This window comes from Talpa europaea (assembly GCF_964194135.1).
Source record: "Talpa europaea genome assembly, chromosome: 1".
NCBI classification, from domain to species: domain Eukaryota; kingdom Metazoa; phylum Chordata; class Mammalia; order Eulipotyphla; family Talpidae; genus Talpa; species Talpa europaea.
In genome coordinates, this window is record NC_140073.1 from 12189572 (window position 1) to 12211694 (window position 22123).

Sequence of the window (22123 nt, forward strand, 5' to 3'; positions counted from 1 at the left end):
TTTAAATAGCTCTAATTAAGTCAAGAGCTAAGAACTGTTCATACAAATAAAAGTTTTTGAAGGGATATGTGTGTGTGTTTTGAATTCTGAAGAGACGGCTTCTGAAGGGAAACTACTTATCCTCACATTTCTAAGTCAGCAGCAATACCGATTGAATCCCATACGTTTCCACATAGGGGATCACTGCTGAGAGATCAAAAATGAGAGCTGGAAAGGAGGGCACCGCTGAGTTGGGGCTCTGGCAGTGGTAAGGAGCCAAAGCCCAGCATGTCCCCTCTTTTCCTGGTGTTGAATGCTTTTGAATTACGGTGCTAAACACCATTACATACCATATTAAGTGTGCGATAGATTTCTTTGACCCTATTCACTAAGTGTCCATCCCTGCCTCTTATCTTCATACCCCATGAAGTGAAGCCATGCTAAACCTTTCTAGCCATAAACAGTGTTATTTCAGAAAAATGAAACGACAAAGGGAGGGCGACTATCCATTACTTAGCATACTTCTGTTAAGTCAAGTCTGAGTTTAAGTTCCCGTGGTCCTGTTAAACTTTTTCTGTAGCGAGCGGGGTTGTCTTCTTTCTTTCCACGTGCTTCATGTCTGTGATGTGTGATAAGTCTCCTCCTTTGCTGCCTTTGCAGTAATCTCCTTGTGGAACTCTTTGAGAACTTCCATCTGGCCATGTCTGATGTGGATGTGGGACCGGATCTTGCTGATAGCTTTTACAGCCTCCTCTGGACTCCATTTGTTCACCTGAAGTAATATAGAGTTGGGAAATCAGCAGAGAAAGAAAGGAGGAGGAGTGAAGGTGTCCTTGACCTAATAGCAGGTGCTAGGGCTCTCAGAATCTTTTTTATTTTTTGTAATAAAACTCCAATGTCAGGGGGTAGTTAAAAACCATGCCCCTCACATAAATTATAAGGAATGCCCACTCAGTCAATTTGTCTCACTATGCTGTGCAACAGGCCAGGAGAAACAAGTCAGTCTTTAAGTCTTTTCTTAATTGTTTTAGGCTGAATGTGGGAAACTAAGCTAGGCTTGTCTAGAGCTACTAGACGGTCTTCGAGCTGAACCACGGGTAATAAGATTTTCCTGCAAAACTGTACAGGTGTTTTTATGTAACTTGTATTCATAGCTAGAAAAAGCACTTTATACTTTTTTTTTTTTTAAGAAATTTTTTTTTTTTTAAGATTTATTTTTATTTATTTATGCAAGCACTGGGTACAGTCAGAAGCGCGGGAGGGTGAGAGAATTCACCAGAGCCAGAGCTGGGAGCAGAGCAGGCAGAAGGACCGAAGTACACTGCTGAGGGGAGCAGCGGGCGGCAGGAGAGGTCTGCGCACCATGTGGGACCCTCCTCTGGTGGCCGGGGAGCAGCCGGGGATCGAACCGGCGCGGCAGAGACTGCGGGCAGCTTCACAACCCAGAGCTCAACTGCTGCGCCACCGGGGAGGCCCGCACTTTATACTTTAATGAGAAGGGTTATCTTTGTGTCCCAAGGATACTTACTGGTTTAAAACTCAAGAAAACATAGATTTCTAGCCTGCCGTTCAGTTCTCACTCAACACAAAATCTCCTTAGACCCTGTTTCCAGGCAGACGTTCCTAATGACCAGCGCTTCGGTACTGTTAAATCATATACTCACCAGTCCACAGTAACACAAGAGGGTCAGGCTGATTATATTTCCCTTTTCCTTAAACCATCCACAGCATGACCTAGTAAATGTTCTGCAGGGGCAAAAATGAGTCAAATGGGCCTCCCTAGTGGCACAAGGGGTTAATAAGCACCACACTATGAAGCAATCCGCAGCCTCTGCAGCACGAGTTCGATCCCTTGCCGGCCAGGGAGCAACCCACGGCACGCAGACCTCTCCTGCCTAGCCCGCTGCTCCCCTCAGCAGTGTATTTCAGTCAGTCTGCCTGTTCTGTTCCTCATTCTGTCTCTGGTGGATCCTCTCACCCCCCGCATCTCTGGCTTGTACCCCGGCTCGTGTATGCATAAATAAATCTTTTAACCAAAAAAAGTCAATTGGGGGTATATAATGGAATATTAGACTAGAGTATTTGCTTCTAAATATTTTTTTAAAACATCCCACCAGCCAATCATAGCTAAACAACAGATAAAATTCCATTTGGATTGTTTCTAGAAATCAATGTCCAGAACTTTACTGTGAGATACTTGAAGAAATATGAATACTGTAGAGCTGTAAGTGATCAACACTACTGTCTACAGGACTAGATTTTCTGACATGCTATTTATAACACGCTTCTGGCCTTTTGCTGGTGTTAACATCCTTTGCAATTTCAGTTTTTGAGAGCCTGCTGTAGATCAGTGCTTGATACCATTTCTCATTTAAGCTTCATAACAAATTTAGTTTGAGGGAACAGAATCAGAGATGGGAAGCTACTTTTGCCTAAGGTTACACAGCTGGCAAGTGGCAAAGCCAGAGTTCAGCCTATCTGCAAAGCTCAGGAGTTTTCCACACTCCCACATCTCCCAAGCCTGAAAGAGGGGACGTGGCTTCTTTCAGCAAAGCCTGGTGGTAGACTGAAGTATTCTAGATCTTTCCTACCTGAATAAGATATGCTGCTACCATAGTGGCACTCCTAGAGCGCCCAGCTTTACAATGCACGTAGACACTCTGACCCTGCGATTGGTACTTGAGAGCAAACTGGACTCCTTTGTGGAGGTTATTCAAGGTTGGGATTCCGGTCATGTCGACTGTGCTGAGCCGCAGCTGCTCAACACCTACTTTTTTCCACTCCTGGAACCAGAGAATGAAAAAAGCCTGGAGTTAGTAGTATGAAGATGGCCCTCAAGAAGCAGCAAAGCAACAAGGAAGCTTCAGGGGTTACGACTGTGATTATACCGCTCACTGTTTTCTGAAAAAGTAAACATCTTCCACAAAGTCATTAAAATGGCTGACCTGCATGGTCGGGCGTTCAAAGAACAGTTGTGCTGCTGAGTTACAATTAAGTCTAAGACTTACAGTGTTCTTAAAGTACCGTTTGGGTATTTGGATCTTTAGCTGCGAAATAATAGCTATACAAAAATACAGCTACGAAAGATGCATAACAGGAATGAAAATACACTGACAAGGGGAGCAGTAGGCAAGACAGGAGAAGTCTGCCTGTGCCATGTAGGTCAGCTCCCTGACTGGGGATCGAACTCATGTTGTAGTGGCTGGCGATAGCTTGATAGCCCTGAGACTTTAATCTCTGCACCACCAGGGAGGCCCTGGGCAACTTTATTTTTGCTTTAAGACTTCAGATAGTCTCCAGTTAACTCCAGTTATCTCTAACCAGAGACTTTATGACTCTGAATGAAGGTCAGTTATTTTATACTGCTCATGAAATTTACAATAAAAACAGTTGTGTCGCTTGTGGCTGATGCATTAATTACACTTGGAAACTTGCTAAATATTCAGATTCCTATGCCACACCGTAAAGCTCCTGAGTTAGACTCTCTGGAGATTGATTGTACCGAGGAATCTGCTATTTTAACATGACTGTCAGATAACTTTGAGGCATATTGAAATATTTGAACCACGGCCTTGGAGATTTCTTTTTTCTAGGCTAGTGGGATGATACAGCCAAATCTTATAAATGTCACTGCCTCATACCCAGAGACCCAGCAATTTAGAGTACTTTTCTTGCCCCATAGCACTGACTACACAAAGGAACATTTACAAGCTTGACCAATAACTCCTGAGGCTTGTAGTAAGTACGTTGAAAAATCCAAGGAACTGTTATCCATTACTTAAAATGGTATGCCATCACCAATCAACATTTTTAATGTGAGTTACATATTTTTAAGATTTAAAAAAAATACAGGTTGGGCCTCTCCGGTGGCGCAGCAGTTGAGCGCTGGATTGCGAAGCTGCCTGCGGCCTCTGCGACACCGGTTCGATCCCCAGCTGCTCCCTGGCCACAGGAGGAGGGTCCCACATGGCGCCAGACCTCTCCTGCCGCCCGCTGCTCCCCTCAGCAGTGTACCTCGGTCCTTCTGCCTGCTCTGCTCCCCGCTCTGGCTCTGGTGAATTCTCTCACCCTCCCGCGCTTCTGACTGTACCCAGTGCATGTATAAACAAAACAAATAAATAAATAAAGCATGCCTCTATAAAAAAAAAAAAAATACAGGTTGAGGGAGGCAAAAAAATTACAGGTTGTAATAGTAACATCTTCAATGTATAGTGCTAATAGATATCAAACACTATAGACACTGACATCTAATAACAATTGTAGACAGTTTCAAGCATTCACATTTAATGAAAATTATATTAGGCCTGAACTTGGTTGTGATAAAACTTTGGACTTCCACTCTGATCTCTAACATGTTTCCTCAAATCAGCGCCCTATACAGGTTTTGAATAGTGGTTTTTATGATAAATTTAAGCCTGGAGATGGCAAGGAGGGTGAGCTTTTCCTCTTAGAGTTTACAGCACCTTAACACAGCGCCTGATCCAAATTTAGTGCTCACTAAGTGGACTGAATGAACTCAGCAAGCCATAAAAGAGTTGCCTTTCAATTTGGATTAGATTTCAGTTACTGAATTAACCCATCTGTGCACAAAGGAGTCATCAGACTTTGTCAACTCTACGTTCGAATAGCTTTCACATCAGTTTCAATTTCACAATTTGTTTCCCCCTCCAGCCCTAGTCTTTTGAGCTTAAGAGGCCAAGGCCCTCCTCTGTGCGGGGGTGAAAAAAAAAAGTCTGGGGTACCCACCTCGGAGGCACGGTCTCCTGCCACGCCCCCCCCTCAGCCCCTCAGGCCCTCCCAGGCCCGGGAGGGTGGGCGCCGCCGCCCCGGCGCCCCCTCCCCCGGCCGGGGCCCCTCACCTTCGAGGAGTTGCACAGAAACCGCGTCTCGTACTCCTCGTTCATGGTGATCACCCCGCGCACGTTCTCGTCCTGAATCAGCTGCCGAGGCAAAGAGGGGGCTCAGCAAGGGCGCGGCGCGGCCGGCGGCCCCCCGCGCCCAGGCCCGGCGCGGCCTCCCGGCCCGGCTCACCCGGCGCGTCAGGCTCCGCAGCGGCAGCGCGCCCAGCAGCACCGTGCGGTCGATGCGGTGGTACCAGGCGCGGTGCGCGCGGCCGGGGATCTTCCCGCGGAGCAGCGTGTACAGCAGCGTCGGGTAGAAGAGCACCCGGGCCAGGCCGGCCCCCAGCAGGCCGCCGGCCGCCATCCCGCGCCACCCGGCCGGGCGCAGCGGCCACCTGCCCCGGGGCGGGCTGGCGGGCCGCGCCCACGAGTGGACATGGGAGGGCGGCGAGGACGGGGGCGGCGCGTTCGCGGCCTCCCGCCGAGGCCGGGCGGCGGGCGCCGAAACGCCGGGCCCGGCCCGCTGCGCTGGCGGGACCGAGCTCTGGGACCCCGGGCCCCGCCGCATGGCTCCGGAGGAGGGGCCGCCGGCCCGGGGGAGGGACCGCGGCGGCCCGCGCGCGAGGCTGGGACCCGCCCCGGCGTTCCGGCGGCCGGCCCGAGGCCACCACCCTGAAACTGCGACCCCCGCGGACCCCCTCCCGCGGGGGGGCTGTGAGCCCGGGTGAGGGGGCGCTGAGCCCCGCGGGGGTGTGTGACCCCCCGGGGAGGCGGGGCCCGGGCCACCGGCCGCCGGGGCGGTGACACCACCCGCCCCCATCCGCCCTCCTCGCCGCCGGCCAGAGGAGGGGTTAAGCCCACAAGTGAGGGGGGGACCCCTCCAAAAAGAGGGGACACAACCAGGAAGAGACTGGTAGGCGTGGCGCTGAAGACGGGTAAGCGCAAGGGGCTTTGAACTTTTCAAGCAGAGGGTCTACCTTGAAGGAGTGGGGGCCTGGCCCGGGGCGCACAGGGACCTGGCCCCATAGTCGCCTTCCCATCACCACCCACCCCCCATATGTCTGAATCCTTGGCTCGCTCATCCTGACCAAACCCTAGTTTCTATACGTATGGAAAATATATAAATATATCTTATGAAAATATATTAATATATGACTAAGAAACATAAGCTTAAATATAAAACTCACACCTGCAAAGAGGTAAAAGACTGTAATGCTGGTTATTTACAATGAAATAATTCTCTGAAATATCCATCCCACCCAGTGCTTTTTTTTTTAAATATTTATTTATTAAATAAATAATAAGTGGGGTGTAGGCCAGAGGTGCAGGGGGTGAGAGGAATCACCAGAGACAGAGTGGGAAGCAGAACAGGCAAATCTACTGAAATACACTAATCAGGGGAGCAGTGGGCCCAGACAGGAGAGGTCTGCTGCTCCATGTGAGTTAACTCCCGGGCTGGGGATTGAACTCATGCTGCAGTGGCTGGCCATCACTTGATAGGGCTGTGTCTTTAACCCCTGTGCCACCCGGAGGCCCCCCTCACCCCGTGCTTTTTAGAAAGGACTTATTTATCCCTACAAAAGTAACATAACAACAGAAAAGTCTATTTTAATCACCCGTAATCCCACTTCCTCAAAGTCATTTAGTTTTCTTCCAATTAAAAAAACCTATAATGGTTTTGTTGAGATACAATCACATACAATTCATTTTTTTAAAGCATTTTTTAGTATATTCAGTGTGTAGCATCACCACAACCAATATTATTTATTTATTTTTTTTAAAGATTCATTTATTTATGCGTACAAGAGCTAGGGTACAGGCCAGAGGTACGGGGGGGTGAGAAGGCCCACCAAAGACAGAGTGGAGAGCAGAACAGGCAGATAGACTGAAATACACTGCTGAGGGGAGCAGCGGGCTAGACAGGAGAAGTCGGCCTGGTCATGTAGGTTGCTCCCTGGCTGGCGGGGGATGGAACTCATGCTGCAGAGGCTGTGGATTGCTTCATAGTGTGATGTTTAACCCCTTGCACCACCAGGGAGGCCCACAACGAACTTTAGAACATTTTTATCATTCCCAAAAGAAACCTCATACTAGGGCCTCCCCGGTGGCGCAGCGGTTGAGCGCTGGGTTGCGAAGCTGCCCCCAGCCTCTGCAGCGCCGGTTCGATCCCGGTGGCGCGCAGACCTCTCCTGCCGCCCGCTGCTCCCCTCAGCAGTGTATCTCTGCCTGCTCTGCTCCCCGCTCTGGCTCTGGTGAATTCTCTCACCCTCCTGCGCTTCTGACTGTACCCAGTGCTTGTATAAATAAATAAAAATAAATAAATCTAAAAAAAAAAAAAAACAAACCTCATACTAATTAACAGACACTCCTCATTTCCCCCAACAACCCAGGCAACCACTAATTTATTTTCTGTCTCTGTAGATTGTTTTGAATATTTGAAATAAAAGAAATGATATGTTTCCTTTGTGTCTGGTTTCCTTCACTTTCACTTAGTACAGTGCTTTCAAGGTCACCCATATGGTGGTGTATCTCATTGCTGTGTTTTGTTTAATTGCCAAATAATACTCCATTGTATGGACGTGCCACATTTCGTTTCTCCATTTATGAGTTAATGGACATTTGGGGTGTTCCTACTTTTTTGGCTGTTTTCAATAATGAGAACATTTACATACGAGTTTTGATGTGTACTTAAGTTTTCATTTGTCTGGGGAATATTGGGTCATATGGTAATAATGCATGTGGTCTATTTTAAAAAAATCTTTGTAATAGTGATAAAATTTTGTGTCATGATTTTTTTCACTAAATGTGCTGTAAGCACTTTCCATATTATTTTACCAATTATAGTGATCTATTTTAAACTACTAAGCCATGATGTGATCATTCTTCTACTTAGGAATGTTTCAAATTCTGCTATTATAAAGTCTTTGCAGCATGAAGATTTTTTTCTCTCTTTCTATATTTTCTATATGCATACAAAAGATGGGGTACAGGCCAGAGGCGCAGGCGGAGGGGTTGGGGGGAGGGTGAGAGGAGTCACCAGAGACAGAGTGGGGAACAGAACAGGCAGATTAATTGAAATACACTGCTGAGGGGAGGAGCAGGTGCGTCAGGAGAGGACTGCTGTGCCATGTGGGTTGCTCCCTGGCCAGGGATCGAACTCTTGCTGCAGTGGCTGCCGATAGCTTCATAGGTTGCATCTTAACCCCTTGCACCACCAGGGAGGCCCCCCTCCTTCCCTTTTAAACTCAAAGAACATCCTATCGTTTGTCTATACTACATTATGTTTATGCATCTGTTGATGGATTGTGAATCTCAACTCTTACTAATATGGGCAAAAAGGATCATCTATTTGACTAATAAAATAAATCTCTGAAAGGGCAAATGGGCAGCTGACAATAGACTCCAGGGGTACGAGGGACTCAAATACTGCCGGAAGTTTTTGTTTCTCTCCTTTCCTTTCCAGACCCACAACTTCATATATTTGCCTCCTACAAGCCACAACCTCTTTTCCTGTGTATATATATATATATTAATGTGTGTATATATATATATATTTACATTTATACTAGCTTTGGAGAGACCAACATTTAATTGTACCATCATTTCTTTAACCATTTTCCTGTTGTTGAATAGGAAAATACAACTGTAGTAGAGTCTGTTTTACTTATTTTTTACCACCGGCAAATATAATTAGTGTCATGAGGGCAGAGGCCCTGTTCATCTTATTTATGCCTATAACCCATTGTCTAGCCAGTGACTGACATCACTGGCATTCAATAAATACAAGTTGACTGAATCAAAGGATACTGCAGGAAGGCCTCTGTACATGCTTCCCCTTGGTGTTTGTGAAGAAAACATTTCTAGGAATAAAATTGCTACACTAAGGATATGCCCTTCCCTTTAAGAGTGTTACAGTGAATTGCTCATAACTTTGTTGAGTATACATGACACATACTACACACATGTAAAATATACATTTTAATACACTGACAGATGTATATACTTGGAAGCCATCTCCACAACGAAGACTGTGAGATTAACGCACCATACCGAATAGTTTTCTTTTTTTTTAAAGACTGTTTCTTAAGAAGTTTGTTTATTTATTTTAAGATTTATTTATTTATGCATACAAGAGCTGGGGTGTAGGTCAGAGGTGCGGGGGGGGGGTGGGTAAAAGGATTCAACAGAGACAGTGGGGAGCAAAACAGGCGGATTGACTGAAATACACTGCTGAGGGGAGCAGTGGTTGAGACAGGAAAGGTCTGCTCGCCATGTGGGTTGCTCCCGGGCTGGAGATCGAACTCAGGCCATGGTGGTGATAGCGCTGAGACTAATCCCTATGCTACCAGGGAGGCCTGGTTGCATCAGGTTTCATTCCTAGCAACAATAATATGAGGAGTCCCCAAAAAAGATTTCACTGAAAATCTCAGTTGAGATTTGGACAAGACAAGAAAAAAAAAAAGAAACTAGACCACTAGCCCACAGCACTCACACCAATTATAGATCTAAATGTGAAAAGCTTAAAGAATGAAGGAGAATATTTTCATGACTTGGAGGAAACAAAGATTTCTTAAATGGAACACAAGAATCACCAATTATAAATAGGACTTATTGACATTAATCCAGCCACAGACAGGTATTTATATCTCATAAGGAACTTTTATGAAAAATATATAAAGAATTCCAAACCAGGGCCTCCCTGGTGGCGCAAGGGTTAACAGCCCTGCCAAGCTATCCCCAGCCAATGCAGCACAATTTTGATCCCAGGCCTGTGAGGTGACCCACATGGTGCAGCAGAGAGTGTATTTCAGTACATCTGCCTGTTCTGCTCCTACTCTGTCTCTGGTGAATCCTCTCACCTCCTCCGCACCTCTGGCCTAGACCCCAGTTCTTGTATGCATAAATAAATAAATCTTTTTTTTTTAAATTTTTTTATTTTTATATTCCCCAAGCAATTGCAACCCCTTTATTTTGACCCCAATCCCTCCCCCCTATAAATAAATCTTTTTTAAAAATTACAAACCAATTGAAAAAAAAAAAGACAATAGATCCCTATTGGCTGGACTTTGCCTAGAGATTGCTACATCCTTCCATGGAAGAGGAGAAGAAAAAAAAAAAAAAGAAATGGCTAGTTCAAAGTCCACCTGTTCTGCTCATACCCTGTCTCTGGTGAATCCTCTCACCTCCTCCACACCTCTGGCCTATTCCCCAGTTCTTGTATGCATAAATAAATAAATCTTTTTTAAAAATTACAAACCAATTGAAAAAAAAAAAGACAATCAGGAGATCCCTATTGGCTGGACTTTGCCTAGAGATTGCTACATCCTTCCATGGAAGAGGAAAAGAAAAAAAAAAAAAAAAGAAATGGCTAGTTCAAAGTCCAAGTTCTTATTTTATGGCTATAAATGGTTGCTATGAGATTACTAAGTTGCTATGAGATTACTAAGGTTTTCAGCCATGCTCACAGGTGATTCTGTTAGTGGGTAGAATGAGGGGCACCCTGGACCCTCAAACCTGCCTCCTCTATAGAATTAGTGTGCCTAGAGAGGAGAGAAGCAAGGATATAGTTTCTCAATGAAACACCCAAAATTACAAGTCCCCTGTGGGTAAATGCACAGCCAGATAGGGTTGGCCCAAAATGGGGCCACACAGACCCAAAAGCTTGCCACAAGTCTAAGGCATCTTCTGGTGGGAAATCAAGGGGCAGAAGGGACCAGGCACTTCTGAAAGGAAAAGAGCAAAATCAAAGTACAGGTCATGGTCCAACCACTGTGGAAAGCTGTGTGGAGATTTCTGGACCTACTAAACATAGAGCTTCCATATGATCCAGCAATTCCACTCCTAGGTATTTACCCAAAGGACACAGAAACATCAATTCCAAAGAGCACCTGCACCCCTATGTTTATAGCAGCACTGTTTACAATAGCTAAGCTTTGGAAACAACCCAAATGCCCAAAAATAGATGACTGGTTCAAGAAGATGTGGTCCATATATACCATGGAATATTACTCAGCATTCAAAAAAGATAAACACATGCAATTTGCAGCAACATGGATGGCGCTGGAAGGGATCATGCTCAGCGAAATAAGCCAAAAAGAAAAAGAAAAATACCGGATGGTCTCACTCATAGCAGGAATCTAGAAAACTTAAATAAGGGACCAGGAAAATGAATAACTATAAGAAAGTGAAAATCAAAATCAACAAAAAACTATGAACCAGAGACACTTTTAGGGGGGCGGGGGCGGGAGGGGAGGGATTGGGGTCAGAATGGGGGGGCTGCAATTGTATGGGGAATATAACAATAAAATTTATTATTAAAAAAAAAAAAAAAGTACAGGTCATGAAATGGCTGCCATTGCCAGCCTCTCCATAGGCCTCTCACCCACATCTCTTCCAAGTGTCGCCTTCCATGTCCCCCAAGTCTGTGGTGCAAGTCCACAGCTGAGAAGCTGTGCTTGCTTCTCCCTCATGTCTCTCTGTTCCACCTGCCTCCTCCAGGTCTTCTCCCCAAGTCCTTTTTAGCTTCCCCTGGCCACTCAGTATCACTCTCCATTAGGTGGAGTGGGCAACCCGAACTTTGCTTTTTTAGGTCATGCTATTACAGTTCCTGGTGTAGGTCGCTCCATTGTGAATTGCCACTCAACAGGAGAGCCCAGACCCAGGGAGGGTATTCATTGAGAAGAAAGTGATGCCAAAGATCCACACAACTTCTGGAATTTGTGTTCTATCCCAGAAAGGCTATCAGTTTCACAAATCTAGTTAACCTACCAAGAGGCATGATTATGTTGAATTGTGTAGAGAATTCTTTACAAAAGGAGCAACAGGCCCAAAATGGAGTCATTCGTGTTAGGCCCACCAGAACTTAATAGCTGACCTAACTGCAGTTTCAGCCTCTTCCAAAAATGAAATTTTAAACCAATCAATCTAGTTTTCCAAGTTAACACTATTGAAATAACGTTCTTGAAAAGAATCTCCCTTCTGCTCAGAGAAAATAGGTGGCTTTACCTAAAATAATTCTTTTTTCTTTTGCTAATGACTTTGTCCCACTCTATAAAAACCTTCCAGTTTGTATAACCTTTATTCAAGTTTTACAAATTTTGTACAACTTTTTGCAGCACCTTTCTATTTGCTAGGTGTAATATTGCCTAATTCATGAAATCTTTAGTAAAAGTCAATTACATCTTTAGAATTAAGATGTTTGGATATTTGCTATTTAACAGTATATGGCAGTGATCTATTTTGGAGTCAGTTTTTCAATAAAGTTTTGATTATGGGCAAAAAAAAAAGACAATAAGGCATGAGCAGGCAATTGCTGTAATCATATATGTGTACCCATTTGGAAAATAAAAATTAAAACACAATAAAATACCATTATACCTTCACCAGAATGACCAAAATTAGAAGAACTGAAGGACTGGTAATACCAAGTGGTGGTGAGAATTTACAGTATTGTTCATATTTTATTTAATTTATTTATTTTTAAAGATTTTTTTTTATGATTTATTTGTTTCTACAAGAACTGAAGTACAGGCCAGAGGCGTGGGAAGGTGAGAGGATCCACCAGAGACAGAGAGGGGAGCAGAACAGGCAGACGGACTGAAAACACTGCTGAGGGGAGCAGTGGACGAGACAGGAGAGGTCTGCTGCACCATGTGGGTAGCTCCCTGGCTGGGGATCGAACTCATGCTGCAGAGGCTGCAGATAGCTTCATAGGTTGTGTCTTAACCCCTTGCGCCACCAGGGAGGCCCCTACTCTTCATATTTTAATATAAATTATCTCTGTTCTCTCCCACTTTTTATCAACTAACACACTCTCTAACAAAGGTGGGAGCATAATACACCTATTTGTTTGTTATCTGCCTTATTCATGAAGTAAATGCCATGAACATTTTTTCCCAATTAAATATATTTATGTATCATTATTTGAAATTATATATAATATCCTAGGCTACAGATATGCCATACTTTATCAATTGCTGCTATCAAATTTTATGCCATTTCAACCATGTTGTGATCCATGTACATCGGCACATCTCTGCACTTGTCCTTAATTATTCCCTTCAGATGAGTTCCTAGAAAAGTACGTACAATTTCAAATTTATCCCAACAAACTATCTAAATCTTATTCTTCCTCCAACTTTGGGGGGGTGGGTGGTTCCTGGGCTGTTACTAACATTGCCTATTTTAGAAAAGCAGTCAATATGGAAGGCAATAAATAAAGCAGGGTGCTTTTCCTACTCCTTTGCATCTCACATCAGACTCCTCTGTGCTTGGACTGTTTAGTGTATTTGTTCTGTGCTGGGAAGCCGGTAGCAGTTGTATGAGCCCACTGCTGTTCTTTATGAAGTGTCCTCCCCACACAGTGGGCCAAAGGACTGCATCCAAGAATGCAGTGTCCTACTACCCTGCAAGGAGTGGCAGTTCCTCACTGCCAGTGGGAACCCTAAGTCCAGGGACAGATAACATAGAGACGAGATTCTGGTTGCCCTTCAAAAACTATCAATTGTGCTAGATACTGTGAAAAGCATTGGAGATACAAGAGAGTAAGGAAGGCATAGTCTACCGTCATTTAGCTCATGGGCAGGTTCCAGCAAGCTTCTAAAGCTAAGCAATTCTTTTTTTTTTTTTAAATACCTAGGATCCAGATATGCTTATCAACTAATTCAGCAATATTTATTGATGGGTGGGGTACAGGAGGAATTGGATGAAGGTGATCCAAGAGTATAAACTTCCAGTTATAAGTCAGGGATGTAAAGTACAGTGTAATGACTGTCAGTTAACACTGCTGTGTGGTATATTTGAAGTTAAGAGACTAGTTCGGAAGTGTTCTAATCACAAAATAAAACAAAATAAACGTTTTTCCTTTTTCTTTTCTGGTATCTGTAAGAGATAAATGTTAACTAAACTCATTGTAGTAATCATTTTACAATATATGTAAGTTAAATAAAAATACCAAATATTACTGAACACCTATGATGGGCTAAACATTTTTTCTTGGCCCTGAGGATATAATACACAAAGTCCCTAACCCCAGAGTTAAAGCACTATGTGATAAGTGCTTTGGATAAAAGCAAAGCCAGAAAGGGGGATTGGAAGCATAGGTGTATGTGTGTGTGATTTTAGACAGGGTGATTGGGGAAGGTCCAATGGAGTCAAGACCTTGTTAAAAAACAATTCACAAATATGGACATCTAGATGGCTTTATTAAATGATTCATGAATCAGGCAGCCACCCTTCTAGGGCTGAGATGTAAGGAGTTACACAAAATAGAGGGTATTTATAGACAAAAAGAGGGTGGAACAAGGTTATTCACTTAAGAAAAGTTTATTTTAGGATCTCCCTGATGGTGCAAGTGGTTAAGTCTCAGCACTATGAAGCTATCTATGGCAGTGGTGCAGCATGGTTCGGTCCCCGCCCAGAGACCTGACCCACATGGCTCAGCAGACCTCTCCTGTCTTGCTTGCTGCTCCCCTCAGCAGCGTATTTCATTAGATCTGCCTGTTCTGCTCCTCACTCTGTCTCTGGTGAATCCTCTCACCCCCACATCTCTGGCCTGTACCCCAGTTCTTGTATGAATAAATAAATAAATAATAAATTTTTTAAAAGGGAAGGTTATTTTTGGGGGCTCATGTGTCCTCCCTTGGGTGGGGCAGGGAACCTGGAACTTCCCCCTTTCCTGGGGACCACCCTGTTACAACTTCACTGCTGCTGATTGGGAGACTCTCGATTGACTGGTTTAGGCTTAGGCTTTTGGGAGAGTTTGAAACTGCAATAGGTATTAAGTCTGGATGGGGGGCTGACGTGACAGATTCCACTTTAGGCCTGTTTTTTCCCTATGTTTAACAACATGCTGAGGAAGGGAGCAACATGTTTATCTGGACGACTCTAGGTCCACAAAAGAATGAGACAGATTCTCTGCTTAAAAGGTTTCTACAAGCTATGGCAGTGGGGAGACAATACAAAATTGTGGCAAGTTATGTGACAACATTCTATAAGTTTGAAAGGTTCGGCGCGGTAAAGAAAAGGAGAGCCAGGCTACATTTCTCAAAGGGAGGTCAAGTTTATTGCGCCCCGGGCGGACCTCACAGACCCAAGGCGGGGGGTCAGTGGAGTCGCTCACGTTGTTAGGGGGAAGCAGGGTTTTATAGGGTGAGGAGAGGTCAGGTGGGTAGTTGGGCTCCTACGGCAGGAAAAGTATGTAGGGCAGGTAGAGGTTCTTTGTCTGAGATGAGACTCGTAGGGGGAGGGGGGAGGCTCATTGTCTGAGTCCTCCAGGCAGGTATCCCCATTCCTGCCCCCCAGGTGGGCTTCCGGGTAGGCTTTTGCATTCCGGCCTGCTGCATGGACCTTTCAAAGTTATAATGGCCTTTAAATATAGGAAGTTGCACTAAGTAGCACATAAAACTGTTAACATTAAGACCATAGATCAACATTATAAATGCATATAAAATGACAAACTACACAGTACAATTAGGGAACATGATACTGCACAATTTAAGGGCTATGGTTCAGGTGTGTGATATCAGAAAAACTGTGGTTATTTTTTATTCCCTTGGGGGAAACAGGTGCTTCCAACATGTAGGCATGAGGGCTTCTGTTTGGGGATCCACTTGATTTATTTTTTCTTTTGTAGTAATGTTATAGGACAGGGAGAGGGGCAGCAAATCTGTTATAGGACAGGGAGAGGGACAGCCCAAACCCCGCAAACCTGCCTATTCTAAATGGGTTCTGCCATCCGCCGCATCAACACAAAACATAGGAGACTTTAAGGGGAAGGAATTTTAATAAAACTAGGAAACAATACAGGTAAGGCAGAGTCTAGTTTCTAAATGAAGCACCCAAAGTTACCCGTCCCCTCGTGGGTAAAAGTCCATCCAAATGGGATTGGCCCAGAGCAAGGCCCCAAAGCCTGCCACGAGTCTAAAGCACCTTCCAGTGGGGACCCACAGAAAAGGGTCAGAAGCTACCAGACAAGGCCGGAAGGAAAAGAGCAAAAATCAACATCAAAATAAAAGCTGCCATTGTCACCTCCCCACGGGTCTCACCCACATCTGTGTTACCCAGTCTGTTATAGGACAGGGAGAGGGGCAGCCCAAACCCCGCAAACCTGCCTATTCTAAATGGGTTCTGCCATCCGCCGCATCAACACAAAACATATGAGACTTTAATGGGAAGGAACTTTAATGCAACTAGGAAACAATACAGGTAAGGCAAAGAGTCTAGTTTCTAAATGAAGCATCCAGAGTTACCCGTCCCCTCGTGGGTAAAACTCCATCCATATGGGATCGGCCCAGAGCAAGGCCCCAAAGCCAGCCGCAAGTCTAAAGCATCTTCCAGTGGGGACCCACAGAAAAGAAACAACCAGACAAGCCCAGAAGGAAAAGAGCAAAATCAACATCAAGATAAAAACTGCCATTGTCACCTCCCCATGGGTCTCACCCACATCTGTGTCACCCAGTCCACGACCAAAAGACAAGCGCAGTTTTTTCACGTGTCTCTAGGCTCCATGCGCCTCCTCCAGGTCTCCTAGCTCCATCCTGCTCCTTCCTTCCTCAGTCTCTTCTGCAGCTTCTCCTCTTCCTGCTCAGCTCCACCCTCAGGTCCCAGCCACCCTCCCTTGGTGGTGATGGGATTTCGAGTTCCCAGTGTCTTTGGCTTTGACCTGGGGTGGGGGTGGAGTCCACAAAGCCTATATGGAATTTGCTTTGGGACATCCTTTTCCCCCCTAACAAGTCCACGACCAAAAGACAAGCTCAGCTTCTTCACGTGTCTCTAGGCTCCACGCGCCTCCTCCAGGTCTCCTGGCTCCATCCTGCTTCCTTCCTCAGTCTCTTCTGCAGCTTCTCCTCTTCCTGCTCAGCTCCACCCTCCCTTGGGTGGGGCAGGGAACCTCCCCCTTTCCTGGGGACCACCCTATTACAGTAAGGTGAGTTTTGGTGAGTTTTAATCAATATGAGTGGGTATAAGAATTATTTGTTCTGGGAAGTCAGACGATCTTACAGAGAAACTATTCATAAGTTCCTGAGGCCAGAACTAAGTTTCTTTATCTGCATTTCATTGTCCTACAAGGTGTTGACGCTGTTGAAAAACGACCTTGGTTTTTTAAACAAACAGACAAACTTGTTCCGTTAGCCTTCCACCTACATACTGGGGTTCTTGAGGTCTTTAGGGACCTAGTCTTGCTTTGGAAAGCAGGGCAGGGCTTGGCCATCAGTCTCTTAGTGAGCCCTAACGGCAGGGATTTTTGCAAGGTTAGGCTCCCGACCAGTGAGTGGATCGCCCCGCTGGAGGGAAAGCCTCCCATTCTGAGAGCTTGCACCACGCTCACATTCCTCAGATCCGCAGAGCGGGAGGACCTGGGTCCTGTGGCCTGTCGGCTGGGGCAGAAAGAGGGTGTGTCCTGCGCCCGACCCCGACCAGGCGCCGTTTCATTCACTCATTCATCAAATATTTTATTGCGCGTATATTCAACCCCGAGCAGGGGTCTCTCCTCCACGCCCTCCCCAAGCCCTTCTGAGCGCTGGCGGGTGCGCCGCGCGGCGTCCCGAAGGGCGGACTCCCAGGCCGAGGTCGCCCCGCTCTCGCCTCCGGCAGCTCGAAGACAAAGAGCTCCCGGCCGGCGGGTCGCGGCGCCCACGGCCCCGCCTGCAGCCCCGGGCGCCCAGCGCGGCTGCGTCTCCACTCCCCGGCCCGAGGGGGCGCTGCAGCGCCGGGCGCTCGGCCCGCCCCTGCGCGGCGCTCCGCTCGGATGCGCGCTGCGGGCGGCGCCGCGGTGGTACGTTCCCCGCGCCGCGCCCCCCCCGGCCCTCCCCGCCGGTGGTAGGTGCCGGAAGTGCCGCCATTTTGGGGTGTTCTGCTCTGGCGGCAGCGGCAGCGGCGGCGGGACGCGGAGGCTCCCCCGGGACTCGGCCTCAGCGGCGAGGCGGCGGCGGCTGCGGAGGCGCAGGCAGCAGCTGAGGCGGCGGCGGGCTCCGGTGCAGCCGCTGGTGAGTGCGGCGGCCGCGCGATAACGGGCCGCGGTGGGGAGGAGGAGGGCAGGGCGGCAGGAGGGAGGCGCCGCGGGGCGGGGCGGGTCCAGTCCGGGCGAATGCGGGTCACCGGCCCCTCGGGGCGCGGCCGCGGCTCCCTCCGGGCGCCCCGGGGGCAGCGCCGCGGTCTTCTGCGTGTCGGGGTTCTCCGCTCCCCGGGTCCCGGCCGCGCTTGCCCCGCGCGTGCCCCGGCGCCCCGCGAGACCCGCCCTCCTCGTGGCCTGGTCCCTCTCCGCGCCCTTAGACTGCACCCTGGGGACCCGGAGCGTCTCGTTCCCTGTATCGGGGTGGGGTGTGTGGGGGGGCTCCGTCCTCGTTCTTCCAGCCGCCGTGCCAGACCCCAGCTGCCTGCCCGGGACACCCCTTTCCTGCTCCTGTCGCCCCACGTGTTCTTGGTGCCCACCCCTGGCGGGTCCCCAGGACCCCCGCCTTTGGGGGCAGCGCCTCTCGTCGGGAGCCTCGTGAGACCGGGTTCGTCGCCCCAGATCCGCTAGGGCCTTGACTCGCCCTCCCCCACGTCAGGTGCTCAGCCCCGTCACGGCCTAGCCGCGGAGCCCAGATCTCGCACCCGCGAGCTCGCAGAGCTCATTGAGGAGCTCGCTGCTTGCTGGAGCCTGGCTTTGGATCTCAAGCCCGCGGTCTTTTGATTGTGGACCTGGGCAGGATGTTTTAATTCCCTAGGACTGTTGCATAGGCTGTAAGGGGCTTCCCGTTGGTGTAGGCCCATCCCTGCACTTGAGGGGAAGTGGTGAGATTTCGGTCGGAACCTGTTTCATTCAGCAAAATGGAATCTTTTTCTCGCCAGCAGGTACACTGCTGTACTTTTTATTACCCTCAAGTAAAAAGACGTAAATAGCGTGAATGCTTTGGAACGTCTGCGGTGTAAGAGGTTGCGGATCCCCAGTGAATCCTTCACAGGAACTTCACCTTTTAAAGATCTTTGGTTCCCCGTGAATTGGAAAGGCTTCCGTTGCATTTGCATTCTTTCACCCTTTCCACAAGTGCTCTTGATTGCTCTTTTCCAGAAGCGCACATCTTTCAGAGTGCAATGCAAGTTTCAGTTTCTCCTTAAATTCTTTTTTTAAAACTTTGTAGACCTTTTTATTTATTTATTTATTTATGCATACAAGAACTGGGGTACAGGCCAGAAGTGTGGGGGTGAGAGGACTCACCAGAGACAGAGTGGGGAACAGAACCGGCAGACTGACTGAAATACACTGCTGACAGGAACAGCGGGTGTGACAGGAGAGGTCTGCTGCACCATATGGTTTCTCCCTGGCCGGAGATCGAACTCGTGCTGCAGTGCGTGCACTATCTTGGAGGCCCTCTTCTTAAATTCTTGGTGAGGAAGAAAGAAGGCAACTCCACTTAGCATCACCGAGGATTCTTTTTGTTTTAACATTAGTGAATCCATGGGTAAACTAAAACTGCACTCCCTCCCCGCATACCATTTTTTATTTTTATTTAGAGTATGTGGTTTCTGATCATAAGTTAGCCAAGATTGAAGCATTGCTGTTTTAAAGCAGAGCTGGAACTTTGAGCAGTGACTTTAACCAGGAAGTTTATGGTTCCTCTAGAAGTTCTTCCTCTTGACTATCCACCACCTGTTTCCATTAAAAATTATTGTTGACCCAAAGCATATGCCTCAACTTCTCCCCAGCCATTGATTCTTGCCCATAGTTTTTTCTTCTTCTTAAAATCCTTTAGCAAGATGGACTGTTAAAGATGGGATGTCCTTTCCAAACTGTCGTTCACTTTTCAGATGAGGAAACTGAGACCCTCAGAGTTAAGTGACTCACTTGAGCAAGGTTAAGTGAAAGTGCCCTTAAAAGTCTCATCACAGATTCTCCCTGCCTCCCCCATGATACCTTAAACAGTAATGCAGATAGCCTTTTAAGATTTGATAGAATGGAAAGGACCCTGGACTTGAGATAGAAGCACTGGATTGTAAGACTTGCTCTGCCAGTTACTAACTACAACTCGTGGTCAAGTCACTCAACTGTTTTTATGAATCTCAGCTTATTCTCATCTACAAAGTGGAGGAAATAGTGTCATCTCACATGGTGCTCATTCAGCTTCAGTGCAGTAAGGTATGAAAGTACCTGGGGTATCATAGGCAGAGGTGAAATTTTAGTCATAATTATTTTTTCCCTAAAGATTTCTGTTTACTTTTCTTTCCACAGAAATTAGAGATCCATTATAAAAAAAAACACAGATAAGCCAAAAAGGAAGAAATTCACCCTTAGCCCCACCACTCACGAGAGGTGACTGTTAATATTTGATCTTTAGCATATTGTTGTTTTTATATGCTATAGAAATGTTTATTATTTTACCAAAATGGGCTTTTCCTAGTCAGTTTTGTGATGTGTTTTCAAGATTTAATAAGAGATAGGCATGGTTTAACTACCACGTCTTAAAAGGTTCTCTATATTTAATAGTCCTTGCACATGTGAGGTAGTTCAGTGAATATCCCAGTACAGAAGGATAGAAATCCCTCCTTTTAACATATGCTTGACTAGAAGAGGTGGCGAGGACAAGCAGAGAGCTAACATTCACTGTATGTTTACTATGTCGTTTTTTACGTAAAGTTTTGAGCTCTGCTGTTGAATGTGGTATGACTCCTGGTTTCCGTGCCTCTTCCTATAACTGCCACTGCAGCTTCTTCAACTTCATTTTCTTTCTTTTTTTTTTTTTTTTTTAAAGACTGGGTGGTACTTTTAGTGTTATTGCACTTTTTTTTTTTTTTTAAAAAAGATTGATTTATTTATACAAGCACTGGGTACAGTCAGAAGCGCGGGAGGGTGAGAGAATTCACCAGAGCCAGAGCAGGGGCAGAACAGGCAGAAGGACCAAGGTACACTGCTGAGGGGAGCAGCGGGTGGCAGGAGAGATCTGACGCGCCAAGTGGGATCCTCGCCGGTGGCCGGGGATTGAACCAGCGCTAGAGAGGCTGCGGGCAGCTTCGCAGCGCAGCGCTCAACCGCTGCGCTACCAGGGGAGGCCCTCAACTTCATTTTCTTATAAGACTGTACCTGATAAGGAAGTGGGAGGTTTGGAAGTGGTAGTGGGATGCCTTGGGAAGGAAAAGAGCTGTCACCTGGAAGTCAGGGTGGAGTTGCAGGAAGTAGGAACAGAGGCTTCTCTGCTCAGGGCTTTGGGTACTCACAGCAAATTGCTGTTTTTTTTAAACCAGTGACTGATTTAGTTAAGCTGTTTTCTTTTTTTTTTTTTTTGGTGGGACCCTCGCTGGTGGCCGGGGATCGAACTGGCGCTGCAGAGGCTGAGGGCAGCCTCACAACCCAGTGCTTAACTGCTGCGCCACCAGGGGAGGCCCAAGCTGTTTTCTTTTTCAACAAATTTATGGAGATACAATTCATATACTCTACAATTCAGTGATTTTTGGTATTTTTTTTAAATTGTGAAATATATTTAGCAAAACTTGCCATTTAAACAATATTTTTATATTTGCATTTTTACGTGCAAAACCCATAAAATTTACCATTTTAGTACTTTTTTTTTTTTAAAGATTTGTTTATTTATACATACAAGAACTGGGGTACAGACTAGAGATGCAGGGGGTGAGAGGATTCACCAGAGACAGAGTGGGGAGCAGAATAGCCGGATTGACTGAAGTACACTGCTGAGGGGAGCAGCGGGCGCAACAGGAGAGGTCTGCTGAGCTACATATGGGTCACCTCCCTGGCTGGAGATTGAACTCATGCTGCAGTAGCTGCTGATTGCTTCATAGTGATGTGACTTAACCCCTTGCGTCACCAGAGAGGCCCCACCATCTTAGTACTTTTGAGTGCACAGTTCTGTGGCTATTAAGTACATTCACGTAGTTGGGAAACATCTCCCAAACTTTATAAACAACTCTTCTTTTTTTCTTCCCCCCAGCTTCTGGCAACCACCATTCTTTCTGTTTCTGTGAATTTGACTACTTTTAGATATCACATATAAATGGAGTTGTACAGTATTTGTGTGAATGTACAACATACACTCCTTAATGTTGTGCCATCATCACCATTATTTCACTTAGCATAGTATCTTTAAGGTTCATCCGTGCTGTAGCATGTAAAGGATTTACCTTTTTTTCCCCCTAAAGATTTATTTATTTATTTATTTATTTATTTATTTATTTATTTATTTATTTATGCAAGCACTGGATACAGTCAGAAGCGCGGGAGGGTGAGAGAATTCACCAGAGCCAGAGCGGGGAGAAGAGCAGGCAGAAGGACCGAAGCACACTGCTGAGGGGAGCAGCGGGCGGCAGGA

The 22123-nt window shown here is 46.5% G+C and overlaps 1 protein-coding gene across 1 annotated transcript; it reads right to left on the reverse strand.

The window, feature by feature from the left end:
* Nucleotides 1–423: 423 nt before the first annotated feature.
* Nucleotides 424–5205, reverse strand: PTPMT1 (protein tyrosine phosphatase mitochondrial 1). Its single transcript, XM_084245690.1, has 4 exons — nt 5011–5205; nt 4839–4919; nt 2571–2762; nt 424–751 (listed from the first exon to the last, which is right to left on the reverse strand). The coding sequence occupies exons 1-4, from the start codon at nt 5182–5184 to the stop codon at nt 593–595; spliced, it is 606 nt and encodes a 201-aa protein (XP_084101816.1). The 5' UTR covers nt 5185–5205; the 3' UTR covers nt 424–592.
* Between the last annotated feature and the right edge of the window lie 16918 nt (nt 5206–22123).